At 45.2% G+C, this 23,396-nt stretch overlaps 1 protein-coding gene across 9 annotated transcripts in view; it reads left to right on the forward strand.

Annotated features, from left to right (window-relative positions):
- LOC133491243 (disabled homolog 2-interacting protein-like) overlaps window positions 1-23,396 on the forward strand; it is a 92,603-nt gene that overhangs the window by 51,293 nt on the left and 17,914 nt on the right. For 7 of the 9 annotated variants that reach the window (XM_061802226.1, XM_061802225.1, XM_061802227.1 and 4 more), the window contains 3 exons: window positions 18,588-18,741; window positions 21,229-21,327; window positions 21,590-22,144. In XM_061802226.1, coding sequence (XP_061658210.1) covers window positions 18,588-18,741; window positions 21,229-21,327; window positions 21,590-22,144 — 808 coding nt within the window. Of the gene's footprint in view, window positions 1-8,430; window positions 8,618-14,042; window positions 14,175-18,587; window positions 18,742-21,228; window positions 21,328-21,589; window positions 22,145-23,396 lie in introns of those variants that run through there. The other 2 variants (XM_061802233.1, XM_061802232.1) reach the window with 2 other exon arrangements.

A 23,396-nucleotide genomic window follows, 5' to 3' on the forward strand; every position in this document is an offset into this window, starting at 1 on the left:
CAACATGAACCCATTCATGGGCAGGGTGGCAATTTTTTTTTGCCTTATTGAGATCAAAGTCTTCTAACAGGCCACAATCAAGGAAAAACACTTCTTTTTCGTTTACGGTGAAGTTATGATCACTTTACTAATTTCTAATCTCGTCCCAAAAATCTTGACTGCTAACTTTGACCGATGAGTTATCCTCTCCTGATACCAAATGATGGCTTCAGATTAAAACACTTAAATATTTTGATATACTGAAGGATATAATGCGTGAAAATCGTGACATCCCAAAAATGGGACGCTGCCCACGAATGAGTTGATTGGACCCTCGAAATTGCCCCAAGGTGTGATTGTGAGTCCGCCCGTTTGTCTCGATGTGCCCTGCGATTGGCTGGCAACCAGTTCAGGGTGTACCCCTGCCTCCTGCCCGTCGACAGCCGGGATAGGCTCCGGCACTCCCCGCGACCTTAGTGAGGATAAGCGGCAGAAGAAAATGGATGGATGGATGAAATTTGTGACCTTTTGTCGAAAAAAAAATAATGTCCCTTTGAGTAATAAAATGACCCACCATAATTTTGTTTAAAATATGGTGCCACATGCATTTTAATTTTTGTCAATAAGTGCGTCTTGATGCGTTAGGATTGCAGTTTTTCGTTCGGTTACACGTTTGGTGTCATCCGCTGCTGCGTTCCTGTTGCTGATTGCAAAAAAATACATATATCGTTGTTTATCATTTCGAGGTGACATCAGGAGAAGAATCAGAGGGCTTTATTTACATTTTATTTACAATTTTTACGTACGCCGGCACTGCAATCGGAGATGATGAAACTCCTGCGAGGCTTCCTCTCATGCTGGGAAACGGGACGGTTGCAAAATGGGAGCACGGCGCACGGTGAGAGGACTTGGCATACACCCCTGCGGGGCGCCAACCGCTGGGGGGGTCTACTGGTAGATGATGAAATGCAGGAGAAGCGAGAGAGAGAGAGAGAGAGAGAGAGGGAATTTCATAACTGCGAAAAAGTGCCTGCTGCTATGTGCAGATGGAGTACCCGCAGGGGACTATTTGATTGCACGTGAAATGCTTATTCATACAAACAACCTCCGACTCCACCGTGTATCGCCTTAGGTCCTTTTTTTTTTGTTTTTTTTTTTTTTAAACGGACTCGAGGGAGCGAGCTGAAGCAGCTGGACTCCGAGAATGAAATTTTCATCCGTGATAATCAGACGGCGGACACTCGCTGGCCTTTTCTATATTTAGCATAACACAACACGTGCACGCCCACGGACATACGCCAAAGGAAACGATGAAAATCGCGAGTCAAAACGCGAGCCGAAAAATGTCCGTTAAGTGCACATATACCATATATGGAGTATACGTTATAATGCGCTTATCTGTCATGCGAGTGTCAAACTTCATTTTCATCTCAAACATATACGACCGTTTTTCTCTCAACTGTATGAAATGTAGAACTTTTTTCTTGAAAATATTTCTCTGAATAAAGGGATTTTTTTTTTTTTTGTACCGTAAGTAAAATTACACAAATTTGGGGGATTTAATTTTTAGGAAAATCTATACCTTTTTCTCAAAATCTCACAAATCCTCAAAATATTACAACCTTTTGTGCAAAATTCCAACTTCTTCCCAAAATGCTTTCTTTTCTTTTCCCATAAATATGACTTTTTGTAGAAAAAAAATGACCTCAAAATATGATTTTTTTTTTAAAGAAAACGTCATCTTCCGTGTGAAAAAAACATTTCTTTTCCAAAATATACATTTTGAAATATGAACCACTCCAAATTGTTTTACGTCTACTAAAAGTTCATTTCAATGAACGTGATTTACATATTTTGACGGGATCAACTCATTTCATGTAAATCAAATCCAATTTTGACTTTCAGCAAAATGTGTTTTTGTAAACACTAAAGATCAATTAATCTTTGGCACATTTTGGAAACATCCCCCAAAAAATTTTGGTAAATGGAACGTACAGCACCTTTTTCTCGAAATTATACACACTTTATCTCACAAATCCTCAAAATATTACAACTTTTTGTGGAAAATTCCAACTTCTTTCCAAAATGAATTCTTTTCCCATAAATATAATTTTTTTTTTTTTTTTTTTAAAAAATGACCTTAAAAATGTGATTTTTTTTTTTTTTAAAGAAAAATCATGCTCTATGTGAAAATAACTTATTTATTTTCCAAAATATACATGACATTTTTAAATTTAAACCATTTTTACATCGACTAAAAGTTCATTTGACATATTACATATTTGTACGGAATCGTTTTATGATCATCGAATCCAATTTTGTCTTTGGCAAAATGTGTTTTTTTTTTTTGTAAACATTAAAAATCAATTAGTCTTCATCACATTTTGAAAACATCCCCCCAAAAGTTTTGGGTAAATAAACATAACATACATATTTTGATCAAAATCCAGAACAGTTTCGAGTGTTCAGTGAAAAATTGAAAACATCGGGCGTAAATTTACGTACGTTTTGAAAAGATCAAAAGACAATTAGTCTTAAATGAACCTAGCGTGCGTTTTCGTAAACATCTGGCATTTTTGGTCGCGATAAACACTAAAGAATCTTCAGTTTGTTCATATTTTCACGTTTGTGTGAAGGTTGCAGCAAATGGAGACAGAAATCAATCGAAACCTTCTTAACGTTTTCCTTCTCGCTTTTTGAGTCATCGCAAAGTGTTTTTAGCCGCTTCACTTCGCCAAGGACACGCTTGCTTTGCTTTTTTTTTTTTGTTTTTTGTTTTTTTTTTGCCTTCCCTCTCCGCAAACGGCGTTCGAAACTGACATCCGCGGACGGAGTCCTCCCGCGGGGGTAGCGACCGTCCGCTAATTTATTACACTCGTGGCCGACGGCGCTAGTTGATTAAGACCGCTGCGCTGTCAAGTGTGTCCAGACTTGGAAACGTCTGAAAAGGTTTCTCTTACCCTTTCTCGTCGCTGCGCCGCACGCCATCTGCTCGTCTAATTGAGAGACATTTCATATTCGTGTGTGTGTGTGGGGGGGGGGGGATTGTCAATTAACGAGAAATCGAAATCCATGCTGGAGTAGACTCAATCAAAAGCCACGTGCGATGGTGTGTTTTTCCAAGTAATGGATGGGAAAGAGGTGGCACGGTGGATCAACTGGAAAGCGTTGGCCTCACAGTTTTGAGGTCCCGGGTTCAATCCCGGACCCCGTGCCTGTGTGGGTTTCTTCCGGGTACTCCGGTTTCCTCCCACATCCCAAAAACATGCAACATTAATTGGACACTCTCAATTGCCCGTAGGTGTGATTGTGAGTGCGGCTTGTTTGTCTCCATGTGCCCTTGTGAGGATAAGAGGTTAAGAAAATGGATGGCTGGATATCACAAGTAGGTGGTATGGTGGTTCAGCTGTAAAGCATTGGTCTCACAGTTCTAAGGTCCCGGGTTCAATCCCGGCCCTGCCTGTGTGGAGTTTGCATGTTCTCCCCGTGCCTGGCTGGATTTCCTCCGGGTGGGCACTCCGGTTTCCTCCCGCATCCCAAAAACGTGCAACATTAATTGGACACTCTAAATTGCCCCTGGGTGTGATGGTGAGTGCGACTGTTTGTCTCTATGTGCCCTGCGATTTGCTGGCGACCAGTTCGGGGTGTACCCCGCCCATTGACAGGTGGGATAGGCTCCAGCCCTCCCTGGGACCCTGGTGAGGATAAGCGCCTAAGAAAATGGATGGAAAAAAATAATGCACAGCAAAACTAGCGCATTTTTAAAACAAAAGACATTTTAGTCTTGTCGTCAAGATCGTAACATCAAAGACAATTTAGTCGGTGTTTTGGTCATCATCAGCAATTTTGCACGTGAAAAGTGTAAAACGGTAAAAGGGACGTTCACGCGGCGCGCTCACCCGTCGTCCGCGATGAAGTCCGAGCCCGCCGAGGGCTTCTGTGAGCTGATGTTCGTCCGTCGCCCCCCCCCCCCCCCCCGTTCTTTTGTTCGGCTAATGAGCTGTAATGGACGAGCCTCGCTCGTGACGGGAATACCGACGGCCTCCGCAAAGCCGCGTTACCACCCGGGCCACAACTGCACACGGCACGGCCGGAACGCCAGAGAAACGGGAGCCTGTCGTCTAACATCGCTTTGAGGAAAGGAAGCCATTTCCCTCCTAAGTGTCGACGACGTTTCTTTGTCACGCCTTGCTTCAGTTTGATGTAAAACATTGTCAATCCTGAAAGCAAAATGTTCAAACAAACCATAATATTTCATCTCATAAAAGTTTGCGTTCTGTCTAATTTAATGTGAAACATTAAAGATGGATGACCACAGGCGCGTTGTGGCACAATGTGGTAGTACACTGAAGTCGCAACATCATGGGATATTTTGCTCTACTGCAGACCATCCGATCGTTCGCTAATTTTGAAGTCTTTGTACGATATGGGGCGCGGGTGTCAAACTCCAGGCCCGGGGGGCCAGATCTGGCCCGCCTCGTGATTTTAATGTGGCCCGCGAAGCCAAATCTCGAGTTTCCGTTTCCATGATTCTTGGTCGTATATCATAAATGATGAAGTTGAGATATGACAAGGATTTTTTGTGTTACCCAACGTGAATGGTTGAAAAACACGTTACCCTCGAAATTTCTGATTTGGATTCCGGTTCATAAATTATGTAAAGATGATGAGACGGTTCAACGTTTTTATTGTTTCACAGTCGAAACGGCCCTCTGAGGGGAAACCCGAACGACAACGTGGCCCGCGAGAGAAATGACTTTGACACCCCTGATTTAGGGGATACGACACTCACTATGCATTAAACAGCACTACAAAAAGGTAACTGACTAACTTACGTATATGGGGCACTACACACTGGGTAGTGAGTCGCGGCGAAATCCGAACACGGCCTTTCATCATCATCATTAAAATGCGACGAGAGCGAATATCCGCATCGCAGGCTTCAAAAGAGAGAACGGTCGCTGCTGTTGTCGCGATCGAGCATTTATGGAGCCTTCAAACGGCGCTCTTATCTCTCATCCTTTCCCTTCTGGGGCCCGATGTCTCTTTTTTTTTTTTTTTTTTTTTTAATTTTTAAGCCTCCTTTTAAACCCGGATTCACGGTTTCCGAGAAGCTGACGACAATCCCCCCCAAAAAAAAAAAATATGTAGAAAGTTAAGGATGTCGCAAGTTGAGTGCTGCTGCGAGAGATGTCATCCAATTTCATTCACCGTAATTTCCGGCCTACAGAGCGCACCTGATTATAAGCCTCACCCAGTACATATGTAAAGGAAATTCCATTTGGTACATACATGAGCCGCACGCACCTGTTGTATAACCCGCATGTGCCCACATTGAAACCCACGTTGAAATACGAGATATTTACATATTTAACAAAGACTGTACGCAGAGTTTTCAATGTTTTAATACCTTAGCTTAGCTTAACATAGCAATAACATGGTAGCAAGAACAGGGCCGATTAAAAAAAAAAAAAAAAAAAAAAAAAAAAAAAAACATACCAGTAAACATACCGGCCGGTTAGAAAAAAAAAAAAAAAAACTCACTGACACGCAGCAGTAACACAGCAGCAACACGCTAGCGTGGCACTAATGCTAGCGCGGCGCTAACTGGGCCGGTTAAAAAAAAAAAAAACATACTGGTAAAAATCACTGAGGCACGGCAGTAATACGCGAGCACAGCGCTAACAGTGCCGGTTTAAAAAAAAAAAAAAAAAAACCATACCGGTAAAAGTCACTTCCTCGGGACATATATTCCAGCAGTCTCAGTCTTACCTTTTCCGCTCAAGTGCCCCCTTGTGGCCGTTAGAAAAAAATGCGCAAATTAGCCGCATCACCGCATAAACCGCAGGGTTGAAAGCGTGTGGAAAAAAAAAGTCGCGGCTTATCGGCCGGAAATTACGGTAATTTTGTCCAAAAAAAAAACGTACATTTATTTTACGAGTGTATCCTTTTTTTCATATGGATATGCCAGCGACATAACGTGACAGGGAGAACAATTACATTCTCGTCCACTAGATGGCAGACGACTATCATGTCCCTTCCCTCAACAGAAAAAAAAATATAATACATATTTGTATATTTGAGAATTACTGTGATAATCGGGCATGCTGTGTATCAAATTTGTCCCATATGTGTCAACCTGTGTTGGTATGACAGTTGAAGTCCTTCAATTCTTGATCGTAATAATCATAAAAGATGTAAACGTATTAATCCGTTAATGTCAAAAAGACACATCAGTATTAAAACTGTTGGCCGTGTAGCACAAGTCTTACCACTGCTTAAGCGGAATCAAACTAATTAAACGGGATCGAACCCGGGACCTCAGAACTGTGAGGCCAACGCTTTACCAGCTGATCAACCGTGCCGCCCAAGTCTCAAATATTAAAATAACCAAATATTCAAAGAAATCATGTAATTTGTCCACTCTCTTAATGTTGAGATATAACGGTAAAGGCCATAGACGTGCTAAGGCCTCAATGCCGCCTGGCATATTGTGACATAACGTGGTACAACGTTGAAAGGCCCGCAACTTCCAATTCGATAGCGAGGACTCAAACTATGAACCGCAGTTCCATACACCCCCCCCCCCCCCCCCCAACTCCTCAACATCCCTTTTGTTATCTGCGTCGTGTGGTCGAGCGTTTTGGTGCCGTTCGTCCGGAAAAGAACGGGGCGGGTGATGTCATGTTTGATGATGTCATTATACTCGGACAAGCAGGGAGTGGAGGGTAGCGGCTGCCCTTTGTCCGTCGGCAGCGGTTCTAGAAATAGCCCCCCCCCCTCCCCCCCACCCGTGATCCACCCACCCTTTTTTTATTATTATTTTTACCATTTAGTAATTTGCCGCTGATAATGGCGCCATAGTCCCTGACTATAGACAACCATAACGGCTGACTGGGAGAAAATAACGCCACCGTTGACAGGACAAAGAGCACCAGTGGGGGGGGGGCAGGACTTCGCCGCCCCACAGACGTCTACGCATAGACGCCTCATTAAGACGGTCAGCCATATTGGATGTGGCTGAGCAACCGCAGAATGGCATAGAAGTGGCTGTCAATGGCATTTTTATGGATCAAATACCAGTTTTGAATTTTGCCATTTTGCTCCTTGTGAGCGAACAGCAAGCTGTGCAAAGTACCGGAACATGAAATAGTTGCATAACTTTAAACGTTTCAAATGAATTAAATTTCGTGAAAGTTTTTTTAGGGTCGTTTTGGAAATTTCCACCAAAAGCGGACAATTTCCTTAACTTTTTGTGAGTAGTGTATCTAAGTAGTTCATATATCATACAGATAATGCAATATGTACAGTATTTTATATAAACGTAATGCTTGCGAATGTTTTATGTGCACAAACAAAGTTTACAACAAATCATTTTAAAGATGTTTAACTCATTTAAAGATGTTGTGGTCTTTCTGAATCGCAGTTGTTCACCTAAATTCTGATGTTGTGGTTCGTTTTTTTTGTTTGCACCCCCACTATACCGCAGGTTTTTGAGCGATTATTATTTATTAGTTTTTGCAGCACATGGGCAAGTCCCAATTCTGAGTCGTGCACCTTCAGTGTAGTACCGAGTTGTGTCACAACATGCCGGGCAACGTTGAGCTCTTCTGGAAAGGATGTTAGCGTAGTAGAGAAGCAAGAAGAAGAGGCAACGACTCTAAACTCTTAGTTATTGTTACATTATACACTTGTGAGTATTGTCGTAATCGCTGATTGTATGCGCCGTGTGTTTTAAAGTAGGAGTTGTTTAAAGGAGGAAAGATCCATGCACAAAGTAAGCTTGTCTATGAAGTTTCACATTAAATGCTAGCATTAAGCTAATAGGCCCAGAAAGAATAGTTTGTACGGTTATCAGTTTAAATGTGTTATAACTAGCTTAAATGTGCTTGTGCGTATTGTGGTTTGTATTTTATTACCCACAGTGAATGCTTTTGTACATCTCTAGGCGGAAAAAAAAAAAAGGTAAAAAATGAGGCAATCTTCTGTGATTGCTCCACTTTTCCACATCCAACATGGCATAGACGTGCGAGTCCACGCGCAACGAGGCGTCTATGTACACATTGCGCGTCTCGGAGCGCGCCTGCGCCACACACGTATCCATGTGAGCGAACCCACCCCGGCCGCCCTCCTTCCCTGCCTGCGCGCCACAAGCCGGAGCTCCTCCCAACACGAGGAGACGGCCATGGGGAGGCGCAGTCAATCACTGACAGAGAAAGGGAGAGGTCGCGCTGGACACAAGGACAAAAGGGAGCTGTAAACCCGCCGTCGTCCGCCCCCGCACCCCCTCCCCTGACCCCCGCCCCCCTCCACCACCACCACCACCACTCTCGAATCCAAACCTGGGAAGTGGGGCATGTACTCGCGGGACTGGAAGGAGTCGTCGTAGCTCTCCAGTCGGATAAGGAAGCGCAAAGGGAGGAGGAAGTCAAGCAACAAGAGGGTGGGGAGGGAGACGGACAAACAAACGGCGGGGGGGAGAAGCAACCATCCCTGCCTCACGGGGGTTCTTGTTCCTCTTCTCCTCCCCTTCTATCCATCTCTCTCTCTCTCTCTCTCTCTCTCTCCCTGCTTCCCCCTTTCCTCTTGTCCATCCTTGCAGTCGCTCGCTCGCTCTGAGGAATTCCGACGATGCCTGGTGAGTTCCATCCCGCCGTCACGTGCCGTCGGATTGCTGTTGGGTGTTTTTTAAAAACAGGGACTGCATCCCGTGCCGTGTGTGTGTTTGAATATGTGTCATTATTATATAATTCCTCGTAATTCCCATGAGGCCTCCCTTTGCAAGGGAGATTTGATTCCGGCGGAGGCTAACGGAAAGGATTTCATGGCAGCTGGTGGGTGGGGGGTTGCTATCGTTTCCCGGAAAGGTGCCGGTCGGCCGAGGAGAGCAACACGTCGCGCCGTGTCCACGGGGATGATTTCGCGGGCGATACTCTCGGTGGTTAGTCAGGGTCTCGTCTAGGCACCGACGATGAGTCACAAGTACAAATATGGATTGCGCCGTTCCTTTGGTTATTTCGGCGGAACTTTTCTTGTGCTGCTAATCTTGAACAGTTGGATCGCTGTTATTTTGGGCATACCCGAGCAAACCATGTGAATAGTCCTTCTTCAGACACCTGCCAGCGGCGAGACAGGCAGACCACAATCTTGAGAGACTGTCTTGATCCGGTTGCAAGTCGCTGAAACTGACCTCTTTTGTGCAGAATTTCTAATAAATCACTTAATCCTTTCACACAGAACACTACGAATCAGACGTTTTTATCACGGTGGCGCAAGGCAACCCAAACGCGTGGATGTCCTGCCCTTAGATACGCGCTCATACCCTCAAAAACCGTTTCTAACATAGTTGCAACTCCTGGTGACACCAGCTCCTTTCAAACAGCAAAGCTTGCTTATACCTAGCAAAACGGGATATGACCGCATGCTTCTGTCATGCCGGCCAAACCGTGTGACTGTCCTATCCTTGGATACACGTTACCATGGAGACCAACACAGATCACAAACTTGAGAGTCTTGCTAGCATAGTCGCATCTTGTTCTTGTTGTGAATCGCTAAAACTAGCATGTTTTGTGATGCTAGTTGTTCATAAAATCACCAGTGCCTTTCATTCAGAACTTAAGGAAACAGGCACGTTACCATCATACCGGAGTAAATCACCTAAACCTCGTGTCCTATCTATGCGTGACTGTAGAGAACCATCACAGACAACGCAGTCGTCTCCTCCAGTTGGAAGGTCGCTAAAACGAGCATTTTTTCGTGAAGAATTTCAGAGAAGTCATTGTTCCTTTCACACGGAATCCAACAAAATTGGACAGAAAGGTATCTTTCTATTATACCCAAGTAAACCTTGCATATTTGTGACTGTGGAACACAATCTAGAGATTGTCTCACGCAGTCACATTTTGCGACCATTCGTCAAGACTAGCATTTTTCATGTGGAATTTCTGCAAAATAGACACAACCCAACAATTTTTTGATCAAACCCAAACAACACACTTCAATTTCTTGTCCTTCAATACTTTGTACTGGAGTAGAGAACCAACGCAAACAGACGAAGTTCCATCTGGTCTCCAGTTGGGAGGCTCGAACACTCGCTTGTTTCACACAGCAAAAATCAACTGTGCCTTTCACACAGAACTCAAAGAAGCGGAACTTCTGTCATACCCCAGAAAACCAGGTGCATGTTCTGTCCTTAGAGATCCGATACTGTAGCGAACAGACACCTGCGAGAATTCCGAACGTGGTAACTTTTTTGTTCTGGTTGCTAGTCGCTAGCGCTATCTTGCTTCATAGAACAAAATCGCCTGTGCCTTTCGCACAGAACTCAACAAAGCAGGACATTGCTGACAGGACCCACCACCAGCAATCTTTTGTCATCTATGGAGAATTGATTCTGTGGTGTTAAACATGCGATCCAGGTCCCTAGTTCCTCTATTCGCCATGTTTTTGTTCCTCAATGTCAGGATCACAGATCAACCCCCCCACCCCCCACCCCTATCTTTTTGCCCACCTTGTCGGTGTAGCTTGTTATATAAATATAGATGCAGTCGCAGTACAAAAACCTTCAGTCTAAAGGTCGAGTCCCATTCGTCGCAGCCAAGCCGAGAGGGCTGACTCCTTATCTCCGATTACTGGCTGCGCATTGCTGCGTCTCGGTCCCGAGAAGAAGACGGCGCAAAGGGGGCCCCAATTGCTTGTAAGGTCAGGTCATCCTGTAATGGATTAACAACTACTGCAGGGAAATGGACTGCAAATATTCTGTGCCACAACAATGCGTCTGCACGTTAAAGACTTGGTTTAAGATCGATGGATGGTGGATTAGGAATACATACATTAATTGATTTAAGCAAAATCATCCCATAAAGATTTTTTTAAAACAACTAAAGATAGCGAGCAAGCCTTAAAAAAAAAAAAAAAAAAAAAAAAAAAAAGAAGCTTGATTTGAGACATTTCATCTTGTTTAAATTTTAGTTTTTGAACTGTTTTAGGACACAACAGCAAGTGCGTCACAGGACCAAAACCTCCACACTTCTGGAACAAGTTTCGACAAGATTGTGGTGTGTTTTATGGTATTTTGTCTGGGTCCTGGTGTTGGACCTCTTCAGTTCTCTGGCTCATCCCAAAGGCGTTGAAGGTGTCTTGAGGTCGTGGTTGATTGTAGAAGGGTCTTACCTCAATCGTTGCCGGCGTGGATTGGTCCAACATTTTGTGAAATGGAAGACGCTGTACTTGACGAAGGGATCAGTTCTCGGGGAAGAGATCGAGATTTGGATTTTTTTTTTCGCAAGCGCCCCCTTGATGGTTGAATCCCCATATATAGGTATGCACTTCTTTTTTGAAATGATTGGACGATAATCTGCTACAACGTATTTTGCAGACCCCAAAGACGCAGCTCGCTGACCCCAGTTAGCAAAGCGCTGTTCAAAGGTTTGACTCCATGGTCTGTCACTTGCCTTTCATATCATGGCATTGATTCCCCTGGAAGCTAACATTTGTGTCGGTCTATATTTGTACGCAGCCCCCCCCCCCCCCCATTGCCGCTGGCCTCAGGGTGGGTTCGTGGGGGGGGGGGTACATGTGGAAACGCTTGTATGCACATGAATGGATCTTCACAACCTAAACACTTGCATGGCATCCTTCGTCGGACGCGAGGCTCCGATCTGATCGCGTCTCATGTCGGGGGAGGGAAAGGGATGACGAAGAAGCAGGACGGGAAACGAGGACATCCATGAAACACGAGTGACAGAGCAAAAATAATAAGTTGAGAAGGTGGGAGAGCGCGGTGCTGTAATTACGTCGCGACGGCGTTCGTCCCGCGTGACCGGTGCGGTTATGCAACAGCCCTCGAGGATCAGGAAATGTACGGTGTATAATTTGAGTTCAAAATGCATCCGTCCATTATCTATGACTCTTATTTTCCTCATCGACGTAAACTCGCGCTTATCCCGGGCCCTCTGGGTACTTTCGGGATGGGTGAGCCGGACTATCGCAGGGGGGCAAACAATGTAGACGAGCAGGTTTTCGCACTCGTATTTCCGGACGATTTAGTCTCCGGGCAGCCGAAATTGACTTTGACTTCACCCCGAACCATCCTCAGGATTAAATGTCATCTTTGACCTGTAACGCCAGCAAAGGCGGGAAATGGCGGAACCGACGCTATTGACTATTTACAGGCCTTGTCGGCTACATGGGACAGTCGCTGGACAGTCAAGATGCTATCTTGTTTCTTTGCGAATAGGGGGGGTCGGTAAATTATAGCCGCAGCGAGAATGAATGATTATTTTTGTAATGATTATAACTGGTTAGCGTCACACTTCTGAAGACCGAGGTTCAATTCCCGGGCCCCTCCTGCGTTGCATGTTCTCCCCGTGCCTGCGATTTCCTCCCACATCCACAAACCCATGCATTCACTGCAGCCTCTAAATTGCCCGTAGGTGTGATTGTGTGCGCAACAGGTTGTTTGCTTCTATGCGCCCTGCGATTGGCTGGCAACCGGTTCAGGGTGTATCCCGCCTCCTGCCCCAAGATAGCTCGGGGTAGGCTCGAGCACTCCTGCATATAACACCCCAGAATGACAATCGAAAAACGTTTTACATGAGCACAACCTTGGGACAACTATCTTGGGGCAGTTTATAAAGGTGGAAAAAAGTGAACTACATCCAGACAATTAAGCCACTCAGTGTACTTGATGCAAAATCAAAACCGCTAGCTCAGAAATGGACTTGATTTCTTTCTTACAAACCGCGATACCCTGCCAAGAATATCGCTCCCCATGTTCCATTTGTCTTGCAGCTGCACTCCAAATAAACCCTGCGTGAGCTATGACATCATCACAAACAGGGACTGGAATGAGGAAATCCCCCCCCCCCCCCCCCCCCGACACCACCCTTTCTCCCAGGGCGGACCTCTCTCTATTTAACTATTAACCGGCTACTATTCTACGCTGGCGTCTGTTTACCCGGCTCACCGAAAGGCTGCAATTCGCCGTGCCTGACTCTCCGGACATGTTTTCCCCGTCTGTTTCCTGCCAGTGAGGGGAGGGGCTCTGCTTCCTGCCAGGACCGACTCGCACTCCATGTATGTCCCTGGGAGATTCACTGTCATACATCAAGCAAACCAGACTGGGACTCTGGGAGCAGCTTCAAATAAGACCCGTTCAGACTGTTGACCATATCATTGCACTCCAATCATTTTACGCGCAAGTTCCTCGTATAGACTGCACGTGTACATACTTTTTCCCAAGTAGAACATGGGTTAGCTTCACCAAAAACATCTCTTCCGACCAAAAAGTGAAAACAAACATCAACATTATACTGTAACACAAAAACAAGACGTAATCTCAGTTCATACCACTGATAAATATATTCGTTGTTCAAGTGTCAGGTGCCGAAACTTGTCCATCTGCCACCATGTTAGCATTTCTCTCCCTCAAAACTGACGTGACGAGCTGAAATTCACCTCCCTGAATCAAAAACTGCTGATCTTAAATCCAAAAGGAAACAATCCCGCCATCTACAGAGATCTGATAGTAGTATCAGAAAAACAGACTTGACGGATATATACGTTGGTGGCAGTATACGGTTGGATTCCAGTTATCCACGTCAACGAATAAGTTAAAATACCTCCTCACCCTCTTCCCCCAACTTGTCGTTATCAAAGTTGCTAATTTAGGGATTTGCAATGTAGCCCCTTTCACACTGCCTTTTCCCAAGTTTTTCTTCTGACCCTGACAACCGAGACTTGTCCCACGCTGTCGTGTTGAAAGTCATACTCGGGAAAGGATTTTTAAAGACACTAGCACACGCCGTGTCATTTGTTACGATGTCATAGTCACAGTCCCCGCCTGCAAAAACCGTGACATTTTCCCACCTGGTTTTATCTCAAATCTCGGCGACTCCTGACCATTTGGAGCACTGTCTTTTTAAATGTTGGAGAGGAGTGTTGTGTTGCTAGCAACGTACATCCTTTGGGGAGCTCGCGCTCAGAGGGGCAGAGTCTCTCTCCCATCGCGTTTCCCAGGACTGTCCGTAACGCAGGTCGCAACAAAGCGGGAGGGGGTGGGGGGGACAAAAAAACAAAAACAAATGACAGACATCTGCTTTTGAGGAATGCGAGCCACGAGAGCGACACGGGAGTCGCGCTTCCGTCCTGGAGAGACTCCGCCGCACCATGTTTCATTTGCTCAGCAGCAGGGTGTAAGTGTGCCTTTGTGTCGGGAGCTCATCCTGGGTGTGGGAATCTACCGGGAGTTGTGGTCCGTGGGGGGCTCGGGTGAGGGTCGCGTCAGTGTCTTTTCTTTTTTAAAATCCCCGACCTGGCGTAAAAAAGAGTCGGGCAAATGGGCTGCACGGCAGAGGAGAAAAAAACGCGAGAGCATGTGTGGACTTGACAAGAGAAAATATTCGGCGCCGCGGGCAATGCCGAATAACAGAGCCGCTCGTTTCCTGAATCACTCTTATTGCTGATTCGAATCCTTCTACTGAATCGGGGGCTTGAGATATTTGAGATCTTGCCGGTTGCTGCTAAGTACGCAAAGCCAATTAGCGCACTCGGATCATTTGACTTACGTGGAAACACAGCGGCAGCCTCGGAGGATTTGGTTCGCTTAGAATGCGCACAGGAAAACAGAAAAATCGCAGCGTCTTAAAGTCAGCTAATAAATACACCACACGGGCGCTTTGTTCACAATTCCAACGGCAGCTGCCGGAACTGTGCATCCACCGGGAGTTCAAAGATCACGCTGATGACTGGGTGCTTAAGTAGTCCACTGAGGTCAGGGGTCAAAGGTTGACTTAATGCTGGGCACCACACTTACCGGTTGTGGGCGCCATGGCGGCAGTGCATTTACATTGCATGGTGGTTTCGTGGTTTGCACCCGTGCCTTGTTCGGCGTTTGAATCTTGGCTCCGGTCTTCCCGCGTTGAGTGAACATGTTTTAGTCGCGCTTGTGTGTAATTTTTGCGTTTGGTGTGACTATTACATTGAAAACTTTTGTCTCCAAAATATCCACCTTTACTTTCCAAAAGAGTTCAGTTCGGAAAACCCAATAACACGGGCGTACAATTAGCGTCTTTTGGTCGCACAAACTTCACTTACAGCTTGTAGGTGCCACGAAGGGCTTGCGTAACGGCAGCATTAGCGCTCGAGGGGCGCTGAAGGATGGTTGCACGGGCAAAGTGATTGGAAACAAAAGCGGAAATGCGGCTTCTCACTTCTTGACCTGAATATTCAATCAGCCCTGTGGCATTGGACAAAGGCGGAAGCAAACACAAGGAGGGAGGGGTAAAAAAAAAAGAAAAGAAAGAGAAAAGAAAGGAGGGCACCAAATTTCTTCCCACGCAACACTCAAGACACAAGACGAAAGCCCCATTTTTTTTTTTTTTACTTCCAACGCTTTGTGCAAGCGGCTTGTTGAGCATTTCCGACAATTGCACGCGTGAAATGACCTAAATCGGCCAAAATTCTGGAACACTCGTCGGTCTCCAGTCGTTGTCGGGAATGTTGTTGAAATGACTGACTGAGTCGCACGCTAAAATGATTCACTTCTGATGAATTCAGCGAACCAAATCGCTGAAGTCCGGCACGGCGTCTCAGCTGGTTAAGCCTTGGCCTCACAATTTTGAGGTCCAGGGTTCAATCCCGGAATGTGGAGTTTGCACATTCTCCCCGTGCCTGCGTGGCTTTTCTCCGGGCACTCCGGTTTCCTCCCACATCCCGAAAACATGCAACATGAACTGGACTCTCTAAATTGCCCCTAGGTGTTATTGTGAGTGCGATTGGTTGTTTGTCTCCATGTGCCCCGCGATTGGCTGGCAACCAGTTCAGGGTTTACCCTGCTGCCTGCCTGTTGACAGCTGGGATAGGCTCCCGCACTAGACCCTCGTGAGGATAAGCGGCAAAGAAAATGGATGGATGGAAATCTCTGTAGTCCACTCCGTTTAAAACGATGAGAATCAGCGGTATGCGCTTGTGAGCCACCTTCGGCTATTCGGTCAACGAAATCGCCAAGTTCTATATGCGAGTTGGCCAACTCGCCTGAAACCCTTCAGACTTGGATTATTGCGTTCGCTGACCCAAGTTTGGCACTCACCTGAAAGACTGCAGACCCCGACGATGACTCCAGTCACGAGTTCACTCTCTCGCCAGATGCGCCGCTGGTGATCGGGTGCACTAACTCGAGTTCGCTAGCTCGCGCTCTGACTCTCGTTAGCAGACTTGATTCTGGATCGGTACCTTTTTGCCCTCAGAAGTGTTTTCATTGTAGTTTTGAGTAAACACGATTTGGGATTGCGCATGGAAGGAGGTTGACGTTCAGAAGCCTCTGAAAGCCTCTCGGTAGGGAACCGTATGTGTCGGCAGGATATTAAGATTGTCCCGCATATTGCTTTTCACGCTAACACGGCGGCAACACAAAGTAGTCTTAAATTGTTGGATTAACGTCATAAGGAGAGGAACGTTGTGCGTGCAATTGCACAGAGACAATGTCGCCACGGCCGCACAAGAAACACTGATTACCCCCCCCCCCATCTTCTTTCCAAGGCTTTTGTTATCGCGACGTGCAAATGCATTAGTCAAGCGTTCGTTATCGCGTCTGAGTGCTCCGACGGCACCGACGATCAAACGAACGCTATTCTTTTGGGGGTCTGGGTTGTTTTGTTTTTCTCAGCATGAATAAGTAAAGCTTGCAGGTTGATGCCCAGACACACTCGGGATCCATTACGCTGCTTGACTTACACGTAAGTGTGTTTCTATTGAACGGCAAGCACAGGGGGGGGGGAGAGGAAGTCGGCTAATGCTTCTCCATCATTGGTAAAATACTGAAGTCCGGATGAGGGTATTGATAGTCATCGGGACGGGAGGACCACTTTATGATGACCGGATGAGACTGCACTGTGATATTCTTAATCTTTACTTTTTTCCAGTAGTATGGAAAGCCCTCGACATATTCGATACCCTTGATATCCAGTGTAAGAGTCCGTGTACTTGTACGTTCTTTGTCTCTGCTTTGAAATTTTAACCGTTCGAGTCGGACATTGAATGAGTGCAATTTCTGCGTTGACGGTTTTCAGGAATAATTTTTCCACATGGATTAGGGTTGTTATTATTATATGATTAGGTATTATTGCAGAAGCACGCACCATTTATTCCAACAGCACACCGGCTAACGGTTAACCAGTTCACAACCAGCCGCTAACGTGAGCGCGGGAAAGCTAACCATACTGTGATTGGCTGACGCACGTGTCACTCAGTTGAAAAGACACCGCTTTTTAAAGACACTCACACTACAAGTCACAGATACAAGAGTGTCAAACGTGAGGACGGCAACCCCAAGTGGATAAAAATAAAACTGGCACCTAGCACGGATTTTGTTATTGTATTGTGTATTACTAATGCAAAATACATTTTTACCCAATTACTTAAGGCCTCTACTCCCCAAGAGGGGTTGCGTCAGGAAGGGGATCCGGCGTAAAAACTGTGCCAAATAAATATGAGCGTCCATCTGAGATGTCACGCTGTGGCGACCCCTAATGGGACAAGCCGAAATAAACTTCATTACTTTTTACTGAAGAGATAGGATAATCAATAGACAAAAAGACAATTCCAAGTGTGCACTACTTCATTTGCTACTAGTTAAGGCACTAGTTGTGAACTCGTAGAATTCTATCATCTCACAAGTAGTACTAGTAGCACGCAGTTGTCAATTAGCAAAAAGTTTTGGCAATGTTCTTGTGCTTCTGTGGGCGCAAAGTACCGCATTTTCCGCACTATAAGGCGTACCTAAGAGCCTTTCATTTTTCTCAAAAGCTGACAGTGCGCCTTATAATCAGGCGCGCCTTACAGTGCGGAAAATACGGTAAGTACTGGTACTTGCTGTTCGGAATCACATCCATTATGCCATATAAAGTAAGTTGGCCATTTTATAATGCTGCTCGATTCTGTAGTGATCATAGATTATCGCCTATAGAGGCTGTTAGCGTATCCCACAATGCATCTTGAAAAGTAGTGAACATCCGGTGGGCACTAGAAGAGTGTTGTAGACCTTGATGTATGGGACCGATCCAGAAAAAAAAAAAAAAAAAAGATTTCCACTTTCTCTTTACCACAAACGATTGAGTTAAAGTGCCAGAATCATACGGACAAGTACATACAGTCGGGAGTGGGAATGAGTGAATGGTTCAGAACACGGACCATTATTCATTTGACTGGTGAGTGAACGTCAAAGTCCAGAATATAAAAATCCTTATACAGTACCGGGTAGCGATTATTGCGACTCGGGAATGGGCGGATCATTCCCGACACATCCACCGTCATCATCATTTTGTCGATGTTGCTCCTCGGAAGTCGTTCCATTTGTCTAGCGTTAATGCTTATCAATGTGGCTTCTTCGGCTTCTTGCTTACTCGCGGAATGGCCGTGATACAGCAAGCATCCATTAGTTGATGATGATGAAGTTGATGATGGTGATGTCGCAGAAGGACTCGCTCGCGGCGGTTTTTTTTTTTTTACACTTTCCTCCCACGGCTTGTTAACTAGCGCGCCCGGCACATATGCTAGTACTTCCCGTCGACTCTCTTCTCCTGACTCAGTCCTTTTCCTCCTCTGCTTAGATCTCATCTGATGCCAAGGCTGAAGGAGTCTCGCTCCCATGAGTCACTGCTCAGTCCCAGCAGCGCTGTGGAAGCCTTGGACTTAAGCATGGAGGACGAGGTCATCATCAAGCCCGTGCACAGCAGCATCCTCGGCCAGGATTACTGCTTCGAGGTGAGCCCATTAAGGGGAGTTGATGAATTTGATGGCGGCGTCGTTCTGTCAAAATATGGATCCTTGGTCGGTTAGGTCGCTGACTAGGTAACTAGACGGCGCCTGGTGAAAAGTTATGCCTTAGTTGTTGTTTAGCATGTAGCATAAGGTGAGCGTTTCTTATGCTGTTGGTTAGTTAATTGGTTGGTCATATAACTAACTACTTACCTAGCTCAATAGCGCCTTGTACGACTGCGTGTTTTAGTTTTTGTTAGTTTGGTAGATAGCTTAATGGGAGGGTTAATGTTGTGATTTGGTTGGTTAGCTGTAGTTACTACTACGTGTTAGCTAGCTCATTAGCAGCCCATGAGAGGTTTTAGTCACTGTTAGCAAGCTAGCATAATTTGAGGGTCATGATGGCAGTTAGTTAGTTAGTTAGTTAGTTGTGATGACTTTCCCATCCTATCTCTGTAGAACATAGAGAGGTTAATGATTTAGTCGGCGTTCGTCAATGGCCGGTGGTGCATTTGGGTCCTGGGCCTTAAGTGGGGATTTACCCGCCTTAATCTAACACGTGATATTATCACTATCGTGTCGTAACAACTATCAAATTGCAATTATATAATCCCTTAACACTACAAAAACGCAACATGATATTATGCAACAGAATAGATATTTATCTTGTGACATGACAAACATTTTTTTAACATAATACCCATCAGCGATCCTGATCGTTAAATGTGTTGTTTTTGTATGTGCAGTCATGTTTTATGTAACCAATCGGGACGAAAACAACGCTGACACCAGAGGACCAATTTGAAACAATACAATTGCAAATATGTCATGATGGCTGTTGTTTGATTATGTAGTTAACTAGGTTGTTATTTTAATTGCTATCTGGCGAGATTACACAAAATGAGCATTTTCGAGATGAAAGGTGTAAGTTAGCAAGTTAGCTCAATACGCAACACAACACGGTGAGAGGTTATATTTTGCCAGTTAGCTCAACGTCGTGTGTGGAACCCACTTCAGCGACGTAAGCAGTCGTGCTAAGCTAGCTGCAGGAGGAACGCCCCCCCACCTTTCAGCTGGAATGAGCGCACTACGACCAGCTGAGGCTTTCTAAAGATTACGTAAAGATTATAACGCTGGGGACACATTAAGCACCTTAAATCGCTTTTTATTTGGATTTCGGATTAAAGTGACAGTGACGTAATGAGTGCTCAGTGTGAAGGCAATCGGAAATTATTGCGTTTTTTTTTTTTTTTTTTTTGGTTTTTTTTTTATGCTTGGCTGAAAAACACGCAAGTGTAGCGGGGCGGTAATCTGTTGCATCGCCGGCGGTGGGATTTAACCTCTTGATAACCCGGCGTAATTTGTAACGCACTGCGAACGGTGCTGCCTCTGATCAGCACTGACAGTCACATGCGCGTCACGCGATTCCACACAGGAACTTTGCAAGTGGAGGTGGTGGGTTCAGTGTGAAAGGCAGGCAAGCAGTGAAGAGTGGAAAACTTTGCAAAACCTATCTAAAAAACTTTAAAAAAGCATCAAGAAGAGTATTAATTAGCTAGTAAGCTCAATAGCGGAAGGTTATCTATGATGTTGCTATCTAGCTACCTGGGTATTGCAAGGAGGGACATGAGATTATAATTGGCTTTGAGTTAGTTATCTCAATCACCCAAAGGTTGTTTATGTTGTTAGCTCATTGGTTAACACATTCTATTTATCTATATCTCGTAGTTCGTTACCTCAAGGCGAGGGATTAGTTATTTGATGTTGGCTAGTAAGATACATAGTTAGATATCAATACCTCAAAGTTTATGCTGTTTGGTATATATTTAGCTCAATGGAAAATAATGTTCTCGATATTTAGCTCAGGAAAGCAAGGTTGGTAATGTTGTTAGCCAGTCACTAAGCCCGATGGTTAACTCGATGGTCAGCTAGCCAGTTATGCCAATGAAGAAAGGTGATTAATGATGTTGCTAGTGACCTCAATAGCTCAAGGCGTGATCTTAGTTTGTACAGTAGCTGATGTTTAGATATTTAGCTCGATTTTTGGGTGGGTAGATAGCTTAGCAGAGCTACATTTGTTTTGTTTATTGGTAGTGACATCAGTGGGACTAGAAGAGTGTCAGTCATCATTAGTTAGCTTGATATTGAGGTAGGTATCAGTTAGCTCAATAGTGCCAGACGTATCTTGTTAGATAGTGACGTTAGCTAGGTAGGTAATTAGCTAGCACAATAGCTCTATGCATGTTTAGATTTTTACAGAGTGTGAGAGGTTGGAGTTCGCTAGCTAGCTAGCTATTTCAAAGTTATTTATGTAACCAATTAGCTCACTTATGCAAGACAAGCAGCTAGCTCGTCAGCAAAAAAACCAAAACCAAAACTAAATATAACATCATGCTGCTTTGTGAAACAGGAACAAGTGCCGTTCGGGTCTTTTTTTTGTTTGTTTTTTTTTTTTTTTTCCCCCCCCGCTCATCTTGACATTTGTCTCCACAGGTAACGACCTCCTCGGGGAGCAAGTGCTTTTCGTGCCGTTCATCAGCCGAGAGAGACAAATGGATGGAGAACCTGAGGAGGGCCGTGAAGCCAAACAAGGTGAGCAAAGCGGACGTTTTTAACGGACCTGTGATGTCACAGATGGCCCAATCAATGGGAGTGGGATGTTTTTTTATGTTTTTTTTTTTTTTTTAACCTTCTTCAGATACATATATCGGACTGTGTTCAAATATATTAAATGTCGCAGAATATCGTACTGCTATAGTGTCTGGGAAGATATTGTGATAACGGTGAGCTTATTGCCAGATGACGTTTTAGCATCTTTTCTTCACCACTTTTCTGGTCATCATCTCGTATGCAGGACAACAGCCGGCGGGTGGAGAACATGCTGCGACTCTGGCTCATCGAGGCCAAGGACCTCCCCGCCAAGAAGAAGTACTTCTGTGAACTGTGCCTCGACGACGCGCTGTATGCCCGCACCACCTGCAAGCTCAAAACGGACAACGTCTTTTGGGGCGAGAACTTTGAGTTCAACAACTTGCCGGCGGTGCATGCCATCACGGCGCACCTCTACAAGGACACGGACAAGAAGAAGAAGAAGGACAAGAACAACTACGTCGGCTTGGTCAGCATCCCCGTGGCAGCGGTGACGGGGCGGCAGTTTGTGGAGAAGTGGTACCCGGTCAGCATGCCTAACCCTGCCAAGGGCAAAACGCCTGGACCCATGATCCGCATTAAAGCGCGCTACCAGAGCATGAACATCCTCCCCATGGAGATGTATAAGGAGTTTGCGGAATACACCACAAACAACTACATGCTGCTTTGTTCCGTGCTCGAGCCCAGCATCAGCGTCAAGAACAAGGAAGAGATGGCGTGCGCACTGGTGCATATTCTGCAGAGCACCGGCAAGGCCAAAGTAAGATTTGTGACATCTCGAGAAACAGAACGTGACAATATTATGTTCAAAACTATGTTATGAAATCACTTCAGGAATAGCCAGAAAGTCAAACCACGAAATTTGTCACTTTAATGTAAGACCTCAAAAGTCAAGTCCTGAATGTTGCAGCCTGAAAGTCGTCGCCACAAAGTCATAACCTCAAAAGTTTTGCCTCAGAAGTTGTTGCCCAAAATCTTTTGTCTGAAAAGTAGGGGCTCAAAAGTGCTTGGCCTGAAGTACAGCCGGGAATCGTAAGGCCTGGTGTCGTGGCCTTGAATTTGTAACCCCTAAAATCGTAGACTGAACATCCTCGTCTTCCCTGAAGTCATGGCTAGAAACTCATTTTCCAAAAGTCGTAGCTCAAAATTCTTAGCACTGGAATCGCAGCCCTGTGAGGTCACAGTCTGAAAATCATAGCTGAAATGGCCTCGCCTGAAAAGTTAAAAACATTTTAAAATTTTGCCCTCTATACTTTTGTGAAAGTCACACCCTGAAAGTTGTAGTTCTGAAGTCAGTTCTCTTAAGTCATAGTAATAAAGTAGTAACCGGAAAGTCTTCAGTGGGAAGCTGTACTGGAAAAGCAATACCGGGAACGTCGTAGTCCTAAAGTCGTAGCAGCCCTGAAGTCGTATCCCAACTGTCGCCGTCTAGAAGTCCTAACCTTCAAGTCCTACTTAACCCAAACATGATATCTTAAATGTTGTAGCCTGATAATCGTTGACGACGATAAAAGTTTTTGTCCCAAAGTCATCGCCTGAACGTCGTTGCCTTCAAATTGTAGTACAAAATAATAATAGCCCAGAAATGTATTTCATAAAAACCACCAAAAGATTTGTGCTCTGCTAAATTTCGTACCTAAGCCTACTTCATTCCCAAAAGACCAGACTCCGCCAGATGATTCGGCTCTTTGTTTTATGGTCTGAACATGGCCCCTCCGTGGATTAACAGAGTCTAGCAGACCAGGATATGTGAGTGCTACGTTTCCACAGGGTGCTGTGAAGAGACTTTTACATGACAAAGGTTAAATGTTCTTGCACCGTCTGCTGCTCTCGCTGTGAACTTTTCACCTGTGAAACTATAATACAGCAGACAAGATACCAGACAGGCGGGTGATTTCCCCCTGCTTGCAAGCGCCGATATTACATTTTTACCACAGACTAATCCCTGATGCGTATCCCCCTCGCGCCCTCACGGCATTCCGACACAATTACGCGGCAGTGTTGCTAGCAAG

Source organism: Syngnathoides biaculeatus, chromosome 17 (assembly GCF_019802595.1).
Source record: "Syngnathoides biaculeatus isolate LvHL_M chromosome 17, ASM1980259v1, whole genome shotgun sequence".
NCBI classification, from domain to species: Eukaryota; Metazoa; Chordata; class Actinopteri; order Syngnathiformes; family Syngnathidae; genus Syngnathoides; species Syngnathoides biaculeatus.